At 35.4% G+C, this 17,160-nt stretch overlaps 1 protein-coding gene across 5 annotated transcripts in view; it reads left to right on the top strand.

The window, feature by feature from the left end:
- The window catches only part of NIPBL (NIPBL cohesin loading factor), a 206,111-nt gene that overhangs the window by 128,122 nt on the left and 60,829 nt on the right, over positions 1–17,160 (top strand). For all 5 annotated transcript variants that reach the window (XM_086361456.1, XM_086361454.1, XM_086361457.1 and 2 more), the window contains 5 exons: positions 8,940–9,122; positions 13,530–13,727; positions 13,968–14,039; positions 14,136–14,225; positions 15,811–15,914. In XM_086361456.1, the coding sequence (XP_086217582.1) occupies positions 8,940–9,122; positions 13,530–13,727; positions 13,968–14,039; positions 14,136–14,225; positions 15,811–15,914 (647 nt within the window). The remainder of the gene's footprint in view (positions 1–8,939; positions 9,123–13,529; positions 13,728–13,967; positions 14,040–14,135; positions 14,226–15,810; positions 15,915–17,160) is intronic.

The following is a 17,160-nucleotide window of genomic DNA, read 5'->3' on the forward strand; positions in this document are numbered from 1 at the left end:
AAAAAAGAATTTTCAGCTGGAAAAATTTCTGGGAAGACCACAAACTTATTCTAATGATTACACTGCTGCTGCTCCTGCTAAGTCGCTTCAATCGTGTCCAACTCTGTGTGACCCCATACACAGCAGCCTACCAGGCTCCTCCGTCCCTGGGATTCTCCAGGCAAGAACACTGGAGTGGGTTGCCATTTCCTTCTCCAATGCATGAAAGTGAAAAGTGAAAGTGAAGTCGCTCAGTCGTGTCCGGCGCCTAGCGACCCCATGGACTGCAGCCTACCAGGCTCCTCCATCCATGGGATTTTCCAAGCAAGAGTACTGGAGTGGGGTGCCATTGCCTTCTCCGATCATCAGTAAATATTTATGGCCGTCTTCAACATCCCATGCACTCAGCTAGATTCTGCAACTGCAACACAGTCTTACGGCTTTATCAAGATTATGGTCTTATGGAGAATATGGATAACTAAAGATGTAGTGACAGTGTAATACTCTTTAAAAAAAAGGTGCTCTGTAAATCCCAAGGAATATGATTCACATGTGTATTTAGCGCAAGGGCAGTAGGAAAAAGCACTATAAGTTTAAAGAAGTTAAACATTTGGCTAATTAAGAGAACGATGTGGAAGAAGTAAGGTGAGCGTAGATTAGTTAAAATTAAAAATTGTTTTACAGCCATTGATAGTAATAACATAATCAGAAAATATGTCATTTCTAGTGTGTTAGAAAATGTCTTTGTAGAATGCTATAAAATAAATGTTGCTAATTCTCTACATATTTAGCCTAATGTAATAGTAATTAGTTGAGTAACTAATAACCTGATCAGATTGATTCAGATATCAATGTGTGAATTTTGTTTTGCTCGATTCCATATTTTCTGGTTTCTTCATGATCTTAAACATGTTAAATAGTTGTTTTGAACTAAATATTCTATTCTGAAGTTTGGTTTGCTAAGTGTATACCAGTATCACTTTTCAAAAATGGTTAAATTCATAGCATCTACTTTCTCTTCTCTCTTACCTTTCACATGGTTGTTGTTCAATCGCTCAGTCATGTCTGACTCTTTGCGACCCCGTGGACTGCAGCACACCAGGCTTTCCTGTCCTTCAACTCCTGGAGCTTACTCAAACTCATGTTTGAGTCGGTGATGCCATCCAACCATCTAATCCTCTGTTAGCCCCTTTTTCTGCCTTCAGTCTTTCCCAGCTTCAGGGTCTTCCAATGAGTTGGCTCTTTGTACCAGGTGGCCAAACTGTTGGGACCTTCAGCTTCAGCATCAGTCCTTCCAGTGAATATTCAGGATTGATTTCCTTTAGGATTGACTGGTTTGATCTCCTTGCTGTCCAAGGGACTCTCAGGTGTCTTATCCAACACCATAGTTTGAAGGTACCTTTGACATAGACATAGTAACTATCTCTTAGAAGATTTTCTTTCTAGTGTCTTTCACCTTCCAGGCCATCCCACAAATCACTGCTACAGTAACTTTTCTAAAGTACATTCTGATTCTCTCCCTCCTTAAAAAGACTGTTACATCTGAACCTTACCTACTTTTTCTCCCTATTGAATATCATGCTCTGTCCAGAGCAGACACAGCTGGAATGCTCCTAAATGGCCTCCAACTCCTAGTTCTCGGCTCCTGTCCTCCATCCTCCACCTCACTCCACCACATTGCTGTGAAAACCTACTGTGTGCATGAAATATCTTCTAACCGCTCACAAATAATCATTGACCTTTTTCTTGTTTCCATAAAATGTAGCTTCTATTTCTTTAGGAAAATTCACCTCTTAAGTTAGTATAATGTTAGCATTTGTTTTGTTCAACTCCTGGTACAATTATCTTTTACAAACGTAGTGTGTATAATTGTCATTTTGCATTCTCTTTTCTTTACATTCACTATCTCTCTGTACTAGCATCATTCATAATTATATCTAATGTGATTTACTGTGGTCCCCTATTGTTGGACATTTTAATGTTACAATAGATAAAAGTGATCTAAACATCTTTCTTCATAGAGCTTTTTGTTGTGTTATATACAAATTTCCTTGGAATAAATTTCCAAGAGTCGTATAAATGGATTGAAGGATTTGAACAGTTTTCTGTGTTATATATTCTATACTATTAGCAGAATCTGAGTGTCCACCTTTCAACTAATTGCAAGCACACGTAAAGAATTCAGAAGGAAAGCATAAATCATTTTATATTATTTTAAAACAGCCTTATGCATAGCAGTTAACTCCTAAAGGCATTGCCATATAAATGTAGTAGAAAACTTGATCTTTTCAATAGCGATCATGAGTCAAAGTTATCTTGTTAAAAAATGATGGATATGATGCTTCCCCGATATCTCGGTTGATAAAAAAATCCATCTGCAATGCAGGATACCTGGATTCAATTCCTGAGTCGGGAAGATCCGCTGAAGAAGGAATAGGCTACACTCCAGTATACTTGGGCTTCCCTGATGGCTCAGCTGGTAAAGAATCTGCCTGCAATGCAGGAGACCTGGATTGGGAAGATCCCCTGGAGAAGGGAAAAACTACCCACTCCAGTATTCTGGCCTGGAGAATTCCATGGCCTGTATGTATAGTCCATGGGGTCGCAGAGAGTTGGACATGACTTAGCGACTTTCACTTTCATGGTGCATTTTAGAAATATTTACATAAAAATAAATGTAATTTCTGAGTAATCCAAGATTTTATTGTAACGTGGCTTCAAAACAGTAACATGGGCTACTTTTATATCAGACTTATAAACATAGATAATTAAGCTCTCTGATACAAGATAGTGAATATTGTATCAACTTAGAATGGGTAAAATCAATTTAATTTGAGTATATTATTCAAATTATTGTTTATTTTTCACTGAACCTATAGTTTTAAGAAACGATGGGCTAGGAATTCCTGAGCAGTCCAGTGGTTAGGACTCCATGCTTCCACTGCAGGGGGCATAGGTTTGATCTCTGGTCAGGGAACTAAAATCCCACAAGCTGTAGCATGGCCAAAAAAAACTGGGTAGATTAACTTAGAAGAACCCTTTCCATCTGTATTTTTTCCTGTTTTTATAGTTTAAAAACTTTCAAACTCCTTTGATTGTGAACTAAGGCAAGAAAAAAAATGCATGTTGTGATCTAATACACTCATACATACACATAATAACATCTACCTTTACTACTGGCACGTTTTCTCTTTCATTTTAAGCACACTGCTAGTTAAGAGCTACAAAACTGACTCAACAACTTGCTTATGGGTCACAATAGGCAACTTGAAAATTGCCAGCTAAAATTTAAAGGGAGACTTGCCAGTAATTAGTTTAACACAGTCTTTATGTAGTGATTATATAACAATTCACATTAGTTTCAGGATGGTCTTCTCAAATACCATCAGAAAGAGAATAGCTTCAGATTTGACCCTGATGACCCCCACAGTCACAAATGAATGGTCTTTCTTCATATATATATATATATTATTTTTTTTTTTAATTTTGTAATCCTGAACAAGTTTCTAGCTAATGCTTGGGATTTCTGCCTCTTTACCAAAATTATGACAACTTTAGACCTGATTATCTCATACTTTTTATCCTAAATCATTAAAAAAAGCAAACCCTTCAGTAGTGTCTTTCTCCTAGTTTGCTGTTACTCTCTCCAAATAATTAATAAAATAAGTTCTTCCTCTAAGGTCAACTGTGACCACAAAACTTTTCCTCATCAGTGCCCCTACATTCGCTTTAAATTTTGGTTCCTAGCACACAATTTTTATCTTTACCCCTCTTCTGCATCAGGTTAGGTAACCTTGCAGCTGCCTCTGGAAGGAACATTTCATGTCCTGGTCTCATAGTTGAACCCCACATTTTTCTAGCTTCTCTTCACATTCATTGCCTCCCTTTGTTTCTACGGCCCAAGTGTTAACTTTTTTCAGGGATATGTCATCAGCATTTCATACTCTTTGGATGTATTTTCTATCAGTGGTGGTTTCAAATTAAGAAGTTGGCTTGCATTTAGAAACCATTTGCACCAAAAAAATACGTCTTCAAACCATATTAACTACAGGATTCCAAGAGGGGCAGAGTGACAGCCTGCACTGCTCAACTTTTACTTTTTTTTTCTTTTTCTTCTTTTTACCCCTGATTGAAGTAAAAGATCCATTTATGGTTCAGTTCATTTCAGTCGCTCAGTCATGTCCGACTCTCTGTGACCCTGTGAACTGCAGAACACAAGGCCTCCCTGTCCATCACCAAACCCATGTCCATTGAGTCGGTGATGCCATTCAACCATCTCATCCTCTGTTATCCCCTTCTCCTCCTGCCCTCAATCTTTCCCAACATCAGGGTCTTTTCAAATCAGTCAGCTCTTCGCATCAGGTGTCCAAAGTATTGGAGTTTCAGCTTCAACATCAGTCCTTCCAATGAACATCCAGGACTGATCTGCTTTAGGATAGACTGGTTTGATCTCCTTGCAGTCCAAGGGACTCTCAAGAGTCTTCTCCAACACCACAGTTCAAAAGCATCCATTCTTTGGCTCTCAGCTTTCTTTATAGTCCCAACTCTCACATCCATACATGACTACTGGAAAAACCATAGCTTTTACTAGACAGGCCTTTGTTGGCAAAGTAATGTCTCTGCTTTTGAATATGCTGTCTAGGTTGGTCATAACTTTCCTTCCAAGGAGTAAGTGTCTTTTAATTTCATGGCTGCAATCACCATCTGCAGTGATTTTGGAGCCCAAGAAAATATAGTCAGCCACTGTTACCACTGTTTCCCCATCTATTTGCCATGAAGTGATGGGACTGGATGCCATGATCCTAGTTTTCTGAATGTTGAGCTTGAAGCCAACTTTTTCATTCTCCTCTTTCGCTTTCATCAAGAGGCTCTTTAGTTCTTTTTCACTTTCTGCCATACAGGTGGTGTCATCTGCATATCTGAGGTTATTGATACTTCTCCTGGCAATCTTGATTCCAGCTTGTGCTTCCTCTAGCCCAGCGTTTCTCATGATGTATTCTGCATATAAGTTAAATAAGCAGGGTGACAGTATACAGCCTTGACGTACCCCTTTTCCTATTTGGAACCAGTCTATTGTTCCATGTCCAGTTCTAACTGTTGCTTCCTGACCTGCATATAGGTTTCTCAAGAGGCAGGTCAGGTGGTCTGGTATTCCCATCTCTTTCAGAATTTTCCACAGTTTATTGTCATCCACAGTCAAGGCTTTGGCATAGTCAATAAAGCAGAAATAGATGTTTTTCTGGAACTCACTTGCTTTTTCGATGATCCAGCAGATGTTGGCAGTTTGATCTCTGGTTCCTCTGCCTTGCCTAAAACCAGCTTGAACATCTGGAAGTTCACAGTTCACTTATTGCTGAAGCCTGGCTTGGAGAATTTTGAGCATTACTTTACTAGCGTGTGAGATGAGTGCAATTGTGTGGTAGTTTGAGCATTCTTTGGCATTGCCTTTCTTTGGAATTGGAATGAAAACTGACCTTTTCCAGTCCTGTGGCCACTGCTGAGTTTTCCAAATTTGCTGACATATTAAGTGCAGCACTTTCACAGCATCAGTTTTTATGGTACTCCTCTGTAATATTGGTAGGTTACTGGAGCTACATTTTGCCTACCTAAAATGTTTTTTATGACATAAAATTTGGAGGTTTATGTGAGTTTCCTGGTTTGTTTCTACATGTAACCGGCTTCCATTCTCTGAAATTCCAATCCTAAAGAGTCCATTGATTGAGGTTGTTTATTTTAATCTCAGGATTGTTTCTCCATTTTAAAAAAACATACATAACACAGTGTTAGTTATTAGTGACTTTTGGGGACTTTTAATCATTTGATAACTTCTCATTTTAGTAATCCAGTAAGTGTCTTAGTGTGAGTGATTTATACTAGGAATTCAAGATTGCTAAAATGTAGCACACCTAGAAGTAAATTTATTCTTTAGCTTTAATAGAGCCAGAAAATAAAGTTGCACTATATCCAATGGAATATCCATCTACAGAAGTGTGGTACCTCACCAAATTAACTACCTGGCACTATCCCTCAAGCCAGTAACTTAAAATTTTGTGGTGATTCAAATAACCTAATTTAAAGCATAAAGTAGTTGGCATGAGAGAAAAGAGGTGAGAAAGATGATCATAAAGCATCTGCAGTCTCAGGGTTTTAAGAATAAATAACTCAACAAACAACAATAGTCTGTAAAATCATCAACATATTAAGATGTAGCCAGTGAAACATTGTTTTTGCATTATTTAAAGGATGGTTTTCTAATTCAGGTAAATGATCATAACCAAATATGTTCTAGTGATCATTTACAGTACTCACTGTTTATTCATTTCTGTTGAAACTGAGTCAGTTATCCAGTTTTCAGTGTGTTAAAGATTCTGACGTAGTAATGTCAAGCATTTTATTGCTTACCCTACATAATCAAGGGGCCTTGCTGAGTCCATTTATAAAGTATTTGATGAAAACGAAGAAATACAGAAAATACATAAATCTGTGAAATAGATATATCTGTTCAAAATGAGGAGGTCCACTTTTGGAGGACAGTACATTGAGAGACATTAACCATTGCTGGATCTTTCTTTTTTTAGTTGGATGATCTTTAGAAATGAAACACGAAGTCTTTAAATTGTGTTGCTGTAACTTTCAGCTTTATGCAGAAGTTAAAATGATGTACAGAATAGTAGAGCTCTTAAATCTGATAGTATTATTTTTAATTTAAGGAATTAGAAATGGTAAAATACAATGATAATCTTTGTTACCTGCTTTATCAGATATAAGGTATAAATTTTCCATGTTTGGCTATTGTGATTTTTTTTTTTTTTAAAGAAAAAATGAAGAGAGCAAAGTCCCTGTTCTTGGGATATAATGAACCTTTGTAAAGAGAGAGCAAGTACCCATATATATCTTAACCCTTGATTATTTATTGTATATTTATCTGAAGAATAATTCTATGATATTTTATCAAGTCAGCATATCTTTATGAATGGAAATTTTAATCTTAAGTAGAACATAACAGGCAAATCTGCTTCTTCAGAAAATCTCATAGTGAAAAAAAAAAAAAGAAAATCTCATGGTGAACTAAAAGCTAGATACTTTTTGGATTATCCGTATTTATAAATCCCAAAAAGTTACAATGTTTCATGTAATACAAAAAGAAAGAATTTCCATCTTTAAAAAATTTGGAGCTATCTTCATTTGTATAAAATACAGCAATTCTGAAACTATACAGGTGGTACATCTGTAAGTGAACATAAGAAATTGTGAACCACAGAGGCAGAAATCACTTAACTGACCATTTCATATACATACTTAATATTATAGATGTAGAAAGGGGAAAGTATATACTAGAAGACATGATCCTTCCATCAAAAAACCACATATTTAGTTGGAGGTGTTAAGAGCATTAAGAATTTGTAAATGAGATGAAGAGTATGTTCACCTTGGCACTGAAGATAATGATGATCCAAAACTGAAATTGATTTTTTTTTTACCTCTACTAATATTCTAGAAAGTGAACCTCACTGATACAATACAGTTAAATTAAGAAAGAGCAAGGGAATATTACATGATTTGAAAATGACATATATAGATAAAGTTCAACATTAGTATGTCACAATTCTAAGCAATGAAGTCTTTGGGATTTTACTCATCATGAGTTTTATATCTTTGTTGGGTAAATTGTTGTTATTCGTGTATTTGGACGAATAGAGGTTAATCAGTTACCGAAATAACTCCTTCTTCATGATGAATAAAAGGATTATTTGTCATTTGAGACTGATAGTTTATGTCTCGTCATCTTAAATTATTAGTGTTGTATATTCTTGTGATGTTTAAATTGTCTTAACCAGTACCTATTTATTTTTGGGATTATTTATATTTAATCTTTACATAAGCACTATTATCATTTGAATGTTATGGTCTTAATGTTGATTATAGTTACTAATATTACTGCTGTAAACCACTAAGGTACTCTTCACTCCCAGTTCTTAAAATTTAGGTAAGACATCATTTTTATACTTCCAGTCAAAGATTTACATGGGTAAGTAAAGTAAGTTAAAATTGTCATCTTCAGTAGTCATCAAGGACAAATTATCCTGAGTAAATAACTTTTGCTAGTTCTACTTTATTTTTAAGCTCTCAACAGGATGTTAAGGATTGATTTCTTCTTAGCAGCTATTTGTATGTTTGTGTATATGTGTGTAGGATTAAATAGTAAATATTATGTTAATAGTTCTAATAGTATTGTATTCTGTATTCTTTCATGGAAAAATATGAGTTTATTTCATAACAGATTTGAATTTACCCTTTTCAGTTGACATTTATATTTTAAAATGCTTTTTTCTATTTATCTTGCCTTTCATGTTCCTGTTATCTTCAGTTAAACACATATTTTGGTTTAGCTGTTTGAGGAAATTTTCTGTAATAGTAAAGGTATTACTGTGCCTCTCATAGACAAAGATAGGTAAAAGCATATGAAATCTTGTCCCAGACACCATACACAACCACCAGGATCATATAGAAGAGAATGAGGTGACAGGTATCCTCTCCAACTCTTAACATTTATATTGAGGGATGTAATCACTTTCAAACTAACTGCTCCAGAACTCTAAAACAAATTTGAGTGCTACCAAGAATGTGAGGTATACACCCTACTACAGATACACCTGAAAATGCAAGTGGGTCTCAGTCAATGCAGAGAAACGAAGGCACTAATTATATCAAAAATTGATAATATAACTACCCTCTATTGCTATGATAGCAAGAATCTGTTTTTAAAGTTGTTTATGACGATAATATGTATAAAAACTGCATTATCAGTTTAGGGTTAAGACTAATTATAAATATGAATGTGTTTTGTTAAAATACAAATATAACTTAGAAAACTTACATAATATTTCATTTTGTGTTTTAACAGTTAAAATTTCCCTTTTATCTTCAGATTTATGTTTTTTCTTACCTTTTATTAATAGGTAGTATAGATCAATCAGTGTTAAAAGAATTACCCCCTGAACTCCTGGCAGAAATTGAATCCACCATGCCACTTTGTGAACGTGTGAAAATGAATAAACGCAAGCGTAGCACAGTTAATGAAAAACCAAAATATGCTGAAATCAGTTCAGATGAAGATAATGATAGTGATGAAACTTTTGAATGTAAGTATCACATGAGTTTATTATTACTTTAGAATTAAAAAGCAGATTGATGTATTTGTTTCCTTTATAATTTTTTGGGTTAGCAAGAGAATAGTGATCTTAATAAATAGTATAGCAAGTTTTTACTTTATACTTAAAATATGTGTGAAAGATGAGATCAGTTGGCACCAAGAAAAGAATTTTTTAATGAGTTATAATAAGTGTCAGGTAACACAGGTATGTTTCTATATGCATTTAGCAAACATTTATTGAGCTCCCACTATATCTTAGGCAGTGAGAATAAAAATATAGCAAGTATGTGACCCCACCTTTGAAGAATCTTCAGTCTAATGGGGGAAATATGTAAACAGTTAAAGTACAGTGAGGCGTACAGCAATGATAATAGTAAATCCAGGGTGCTGTGGGAGCACATTGGATTAATTGGATTGGCATCAAAATTATACTGGGGTTCAGAGAGCGCTTACTGGAAGAGGTGACACTAGAGTTGAGTCTTGAAGGACACGTAGGAGATAGCCAGATGAAGAAATATTTTAAACCATACTATCACTAAATTATGAATGGATTAGCCACATTGCCAATTATCTGTGTGGTTTGGACCTGGCTTCTCCTTTTTGCCCAGCTGTGTCCTGGAATTCCTCCCTTGTTTCACTGTTTTCCAGAGCTGGCTTCTTCACTACACAGCTACCTCTCTACAACACTGTGATCACCTGTCTTTGCACTAGACTTGCTATTCCTCGCCTGTCTTCCTACTGGTCCACTGAAAAAGTTCTTCTCTTTTATCCCTATCTTCCTTCTACTGGAGCAAGAGAATTGAGCCTAGCCAAGAGGGGTCAGCAACCTTGTTTGACTTAAACGGCATTCAGTGGAAACAGACTATGGGAGATCTTCACTTGTGTGCCAACTGACTTAGTCATTATGACCAAAAGAAGTGGGAAGACCACCAGTGTGTTCTACCTTTTCCACCTAGTATCTGTAGATTGAGGTGTGACAAGCAAGGGCAGGAAGGACAGATGCATGCTGCCATTTTTAAATGTATTATTGTTGATGGAAGCCCTTCACCTCCAAAGTTTTTGATCAATGTTCATTTACTCTGATCTTCTCAATATTGTGAGCTCTTGAGCTATGAACAGTAGACTATGAATACTGAACAACTCTGAATACAGTTTTAAAATTGAAATAAAATGCAGCAAAATTAATCTGACATTTAATTATATGTATAATTGTTATTGTATTATAATGAGATGTATTTATATGCAGTATATTTCAATGGCTAAAGGTAATACGTTTTTATTATAATTAAATATTTTGTTTATATGGGAACATATGGTCTGGAAAGGGAGAGGAGAAAGGAGATCTGGTGGCCCAGAAACTCACTGCCCTTAATATACATACCTCTGCTTCACTTTCCCTCTCTTCCCCTAATACCCCATCTATTTCTAAAGGGAGTAACTAAGGAGTTCCTTAATTGCAGACTGGTTTCAAGTCACACTTCAACTCCAGTTAATTGAGAGTGGCTGCCTGCATTGCTAAGCTGGTGAGAATTCTGAAGCTACCTCACAGTCAAGTAAAAAGGGTAGCATAATCAGAAAAGCCCATCAAATGGAAAATAGAGGACAGAGCCTCACATGCCTCATGTTTGTTGTCATTGCAGCCTCTGTTCTCTTCTTTGCTTTCTGTGATGAGAGATGTTGTCTCATGGGAGCACATAATTTCATCTTAAAAGCCATGGATCTCATATATATGTCTGAGGATATTGAACCTAATATTAGTTAGGGAACCTGAGCTTCAACTTCTGCTTGGGAAAAGGGGAGTGTCTCTGGGTTTTTCAGGAGATCTTAGAATAGCTTCCTGGTTTTTTGGGTTTATTTCTATACAAGTAACTAGAAAAGTTGACTCTGTGGCCACTGATTTGAGTGATGAAAGAATTCCAATTCGTAGCTGTCATAAACAGTCAAATTGTCATCATTATACCATAGCAAAAAATTAGTGAAACGGAGTACAGTACAAAATGTGAAACTATTATGAGAACTTAAGTGGCAACCATTATGCTGCTTTGAGGGAGAGAGATGTTTATGAAACAAAATTTTATTGCAGTTCAATCAAATTGGTTTCCTAAAAATCTAAAACTAAGAAAATAATTTTGTTGAAAGATAGGGGGAACTATTAAGGGTTAACTTTAAAAGTTGGGCCACACAGATATGGATAGTCATGTACAATTATAAAGTCAACTTGGTTGCGGGGGAAGAAGGAGGGGAGATCTAAGATGCTAAAGGGGCACATAGGTGAAATTTAGAAAGGGAGCATGGAAAACGCCCAAGTCGTATTTTACACACCCTATTGAGTTATGCTGGGTTCTTCCCCTACTTTTTCCAAGATAACAAATGATATAAGAATGGACAGATTAATCATAATAAATTGGGGTCTTGATAGAACCTTGTTTCTATATACACTGTTTCATAGAAGTTGAATTTTTCCCCTTAATTTGCCATTCTTTTTTTTTTTTCCAACTTTCTTAGTTTAATGGATGTGAAACAGAAATTTCCAAGACCTATAAAAATTACCACCAATACAGCATATTATTGTTGTTGTTTAGTTAGTCATGTCCAACTCTTTGTGACCCCATGGAATGCTGCATACCGGGCTTCCCTGTCCTTCAGCATATTATATCTACTTGCTAACTATAAAGTTTTTCAAGCATTTCCTACTCATAGAATTGAAGGCTTGAAATAGATTTCTTATGAAATTATATAAAAACTCATAAGTCATATTTGAGATCAAAGAATACTACTTTCTGAATGAACTCACTTGTTAATTATCATTCTTCAAAGTAAGTATTTCAGTACTTTTTGAAAAAATATTTAATGAATGCTATATATAAGCAAAAGGCTTCCCAGGTGGCACTAGTGGTAAAGAACTCTCCTGCCAGTACAGGAGATATAAGAGACACGGGTTCGATCCCTGGGTCGGGAGCATCCCCTGGAGAAGAGCATAGCAGCCCACTCTGGTATTCTTGCCTGGAGAATCCCATGGACAGAGGAGCCTGGTGGGCTATAATCCATGGGGTCACAGAGTCGGACACTACTTGAAGTAACTGAGCATGCATAGACATTGCTTATCCACACATAAGACATTGGCACAAGTGTAGATTGAGTACATGAACCAAAGATTGGCATCCTTAAATATAAGCCAAGTAGAGGACTAGGGACTCAAGCAACAGTTTCTTGTGAAGAACTTGGGTATTGGTCATAGTTAGGATTTAAAATAGAAGCAAGTCACAAGATAAGCAAAGGAGTCAGGTTCAGGACTACAGACTAGAAAGTAATTCACTGTCAGCAACAAGTGGTCACTTCAACAACCAGTGTATGATCACAGGATGTAGAACACATCAGTTCTCTATCCTGGTTTTAACTTGATATTGTTATATCCTAGAACAGATGTGCTGAATATTTTTCACTTGTATTCCTTCCGAGTCTCGCTGGACAGACATTTTTAATCAGTCTTTCTTGCTGAAATATGGTGCTTTGTCTCAGGGCTCAGAATTATTCTCAACATTCTGCTCTGGGCAGCTACTACTGGTTGATCAGAGTTGATGTGTCAGATGAAATCTGTTTGCCAGTTCTGCCTAGAGGCTCCTGTCAGTACTGGTGATTTTAGCAGAATGCTTATACCTCTGGAAGGATGGGGAAGGGATTGAAGGTAACATACATAAATATGCTTATCTAGCATGCATAAACTTAAAAGCTGTCTTTTTGGGTTTAAGCAAGTATATTGTTGGAGAACTGAATTCAGTGTGTGGGTATTTACAACTATATAGGTTTATTGTGTCTTTGTATTGGTAGCTCGTGATGTTAGGTTATCAACTCTGTTGAATTTATAGCTATGTTGTGGGCTTAACTTGGCTGTTAATTGATAGTATACATGGTTACCCACAGTCTGTAACGGTTTCTCAAAAGTTTACTTTTCCTCCAAACCCCACTTCCCACCAGCAATCCAAATGTTTTAAAGTGTTTCTGGTTTTTATCAAATTCTAGATAAAGTTTGTTTTACATGCCTTAATTAATCCTGAGTTTTAGATATTATTGACTCACCAAATATCTCTTTAAAATGAACAGTGTGATTTAATTTCCACAATATTCCTATCTATATTCATTAGCAAACCAAGTTCATGTAAAATTTTCTAAATCTAGATAAATGCTAAAATAAGTGATACCATTTCTGTACCATAATTTATATTTCTGGTTAATCAGAATGACTCAGAATTTCCTAGTCTCACGCAAATGAAGATTCTACCTCCCCATCCCGCCGCCGCCCCCCCCCCACCCCGCCCCATGTGGTTCATTTTTAAAGTACAAGTTTTAATAGTCTTTTAAGTGAGGTAAATTATTTGTCATGGGGATTTGCTTCTAGCCTCTAGGAAACGACATAAAAAAGATGATGATAAAGCTTGGGAATATGAAGAGCGTGACAGAAGAAGCTCTGGGGATCATAGGAGAAGTGGCCACTCTCATGAAGGAAGAAGAAGTTCAGGTGGTGGTCGTTATCGAAACCGAAGCCCATCAGATTCTGACATGGAAGATTATTCTCCTCCTCCCAGCCTTAGTGAGGGTAATTCATCAGTGTCAATGGATTTCTTACTTAAGCTGATGTTAAATTTAAGGTTTTAACTTCGAAGAATTTTTATACCTTTTTATGAGCTAATTAACAACTCCTAATTTTTAATGAAGACAAAATTTGTATATTAGCAGTGATTATTCAAGTTTTTAATTAATGTTCAGGAAGAAAGTAGACATAGAAGTATTTTAGGTTGTTATTACTGCATTTCAGTATTTCTTTTTGTTCATTTAGTCGCTAGAAAAATGAAGAAAAAAGAAAAACAGAAGAAGCGGAAAGCTTATGAACCAAAACTAACACCCGAAGGTAACATTTTAGTTTGTCTTTATTCATAGTCATCAATTTCAGTTTTCTACTTGGAGTGTGGATGATTAAGTTTTGGATTTTTTTCTTCCTTTGCAGAAATGATGGATTCTTCAACTTTTAAGAGATTCACAGCCTCAATAGAGAATATTTTGGATAACTTAGAAGATATGGATTTTACTGCATTTGGTAAAATCATTTAAAATATATTTATTTACCTCTAAATATAAACTCAATTTAAAATGTATTTACTTACCTGTGTGTTAAGATTTCTGCCAGTTATTCTAGTAGATTCAGAGGGATGATATGTGCTCTTAAGAAGTTGAAACCTAGTGTGGCATCAAATCTAGTCTGTGTTATCAAGTAACTGAAAATGTTGGTATAAAATTCAAGTGTTAAATTAGTTTAGTACTGATAGTGTTTTAAGAGTCCTGAGAGTACAGCTACCATAGTAGATTAGGGAAGCCTTTATGCAGATGAAACTTGAGTAGGTCCTAGAGAAGAAGGGTACTAATACGAGCAAAGATGCAGAAATGAGAACCTACCTAATTTATTCTAAAAGACAGTATTTATTGAATAATTACTGGTTGTCAGTAGTATGTTAAGTGCTAGAGATGCACACATAAATACCCCAGCCCCAGGCTTTACGTATGTATTACATACATATTCCGTATCCAGTGTGGGAAACAAAATTGTAAAGCAATTAGAATACAATAGGGTTAATGTAATGTTGTGTTAAATTTATAATAATATATATGGGTCATACCTACAGATGTAAAAATGTTAGGTTTATTTTTTTTAAAAGCTGCTTACATTGTTTAGAGCTGCTCTCAACAATTTTATTCCACTTTCAGTAGATACAAACACTAGTGCCTAATTTATACAAAAGCTAGATGGAGTACAATAATTCTAGTATGAGTACATCTGTTTAAAAATGCATTAAAAGGTATATTACCTTTATTTTAAAAGTATTTGTGACAGTTACTTGTGTAAGTATCATTAATTCTTTCCCTGATTACTTAGAATATCCACTTCATCATTTCCAAAACTTTAGAATTGTGTGCTGGAAAACTGTCTTCCATGTCATTTAAGATACCAACAAGAAGTCATATGGCATTCTCAAATTAAAATAATTTGAGTAGTTACTTACAAAGAGACCAAGATTACAAAGATAGGGGCAGAATAGAGCGGAAACCCAAAGTTAACAGACTTGGAACTGTTACCACCCCTGTACCCAAAGGAGCAAGGGTAAACAGAAGTCAGTAGAACTCAGTCAATAAATAGGAAAAGAAAAAGTTTTAGAATAAGTTGCCCTGTAAAAACAAGTGTTCTTTTGGTCAGAGGACATGAGCAGCTTGAGGAGACCTTGCAAGGAAGGAGTCAGGAATAGAAATACCCTGACCTCACTCTCCTTCTCTTTGATCTTCTGACAGGGCATCCCACTGGCTGAACCCAAACAGAAGCCAGAGGGCATGGGAGACTGTTGATGTAGTCCATACAGGTCAGCCTGCTGGGGCAGAAAGTTTGCTTGAGAAGGGTCATAAAGTAGTAAAGATAAGATATCTATCTCCTCTTCCCATCTTAGTCAGAAGTCTAATTGTAATCTTTGTCCTCTTTTATTCAGGGTTTGCTTGAGGTTTATGGAGGCCTCCTAGGATATTATTTTTGTTTGTTTACATCTGTTTGTATATATGCAGAAATTTTATTAACTAAAGCTAACTATTTTGAGCTATTTATTTTACCTAAACTATGTATGTTTGAATTGGTTTTTCAGGTGATGATGATGAAATTCCTCAGGAACTGCTCTTAGGAAAACATCAGCTTAATGAACTTGGCAGTGAATCTGCTAAAATTAAAGCAATGGGTATAATGGATAAGGTATCTCACTAAAGTAAAATTTATAAATTTACTTACTATTTCATGTTTGAAATTAAAGTTTTAAAGGTAAATTGCAAAGTTTATATAAAGTAAGTAATGATGAAAAGACAATTCATTGTTTCTTTCTGAGAATCTGACAGAATTATTTCTTTAAAAAATGACAAGGCTTGAATCAAAGGCATATTCTGCAAATTATTCTAAAGAAAAATCATATTTTTGCATTCAAAGTGACACAGTCCTAGATTTTTTTGTCACTGTTTATTTTTTCATTGTCTCAAATATTTAAAGTATTTAAATACAGAAATACACTAAATTTTTCTTTAACATTTCCTTTAGTCATTTACATTGATTGAAAGAGTTAAGCCATGGTTTTAACACAGTAATTGTTGGGGGTTTTTTTTTGGTTTATTTTATTAAAATATAGTTGATTTACAATGTTGTGTTACTTTCTGCTGTACAACAGAGTGATTCAGTTACACATCTGTAAACATTCTTTTCCATTATGGTTTATCACAGGATATTGAAAATGGTTCCTGGTGCTATACCTTGTTCTTTATACGTCCTATATTAATAGCTTGCAACTGACAATCCCAAACTCCCAATCCTTCCCTCCCCTACCACCTCTCCCCCGTGGCAACCACAAATCTATTCTCTGTGTCTGTTAACACATTAATTGTTAATAAGTGCAGAATCTCATTGTTGCAGGCTTCATAATAACTTCTATGGATTGTCTTTCCTGTGAGCTGTCTGTTGCCAAGTAGTCTCATTGCACTAATGGAATAACAGAAATGTTTTTCCTTAATAATACTTCACACAATAGTGACAACATCAAGATTGGCTTCCCATGATCTTTATGATCCAGCAGTCACCTCCTAAACTACTGCATGATTACTATGCAAATACAGTTCCAAAAAAATCCTCTTCCCTCCTTATCAGGCTCCTCTTTTACAAAATTTTGTACTCTTAGTCTGTAATGTATAGATAATGATTTGTTCTTCAAGCATAGTAAAAGATTTAATGAAAGATTATATTTATCTGAAGAATTTGTTTTCTCAAAAATTAAACTTACTTAGTTTTAAAGTAGACTGGGAAATATTTTTATATTCTTTACAAAGTTAAAATATCAGTTATTCATTTTGTATTCATTTATATTAGTTTCAGGAGTTCAGTGTAACAAATCAATATTTGTGTGTATTGGAAAAGGATACAAAGTAAATCTAGTTAACATCATGGCCACACACAGTTA

The sequence above is a fragment of the Bos grunniens genome, chromosome 20 (assembly GCF_055505025.1).
Source record: "Bos grunniens cultivar Pamir isolate PY7600 chromosome 20, Bosgru_T2T1.0, whole genome shotgun sequence".
In the NCBI taxonomy this organism is placed as follows: domain Eukaryota; kingdom Metazoa; phylum Chordata; class Mammalia; order Artiodactyla; family Bovidae; genus Bos; species Bos grunniens.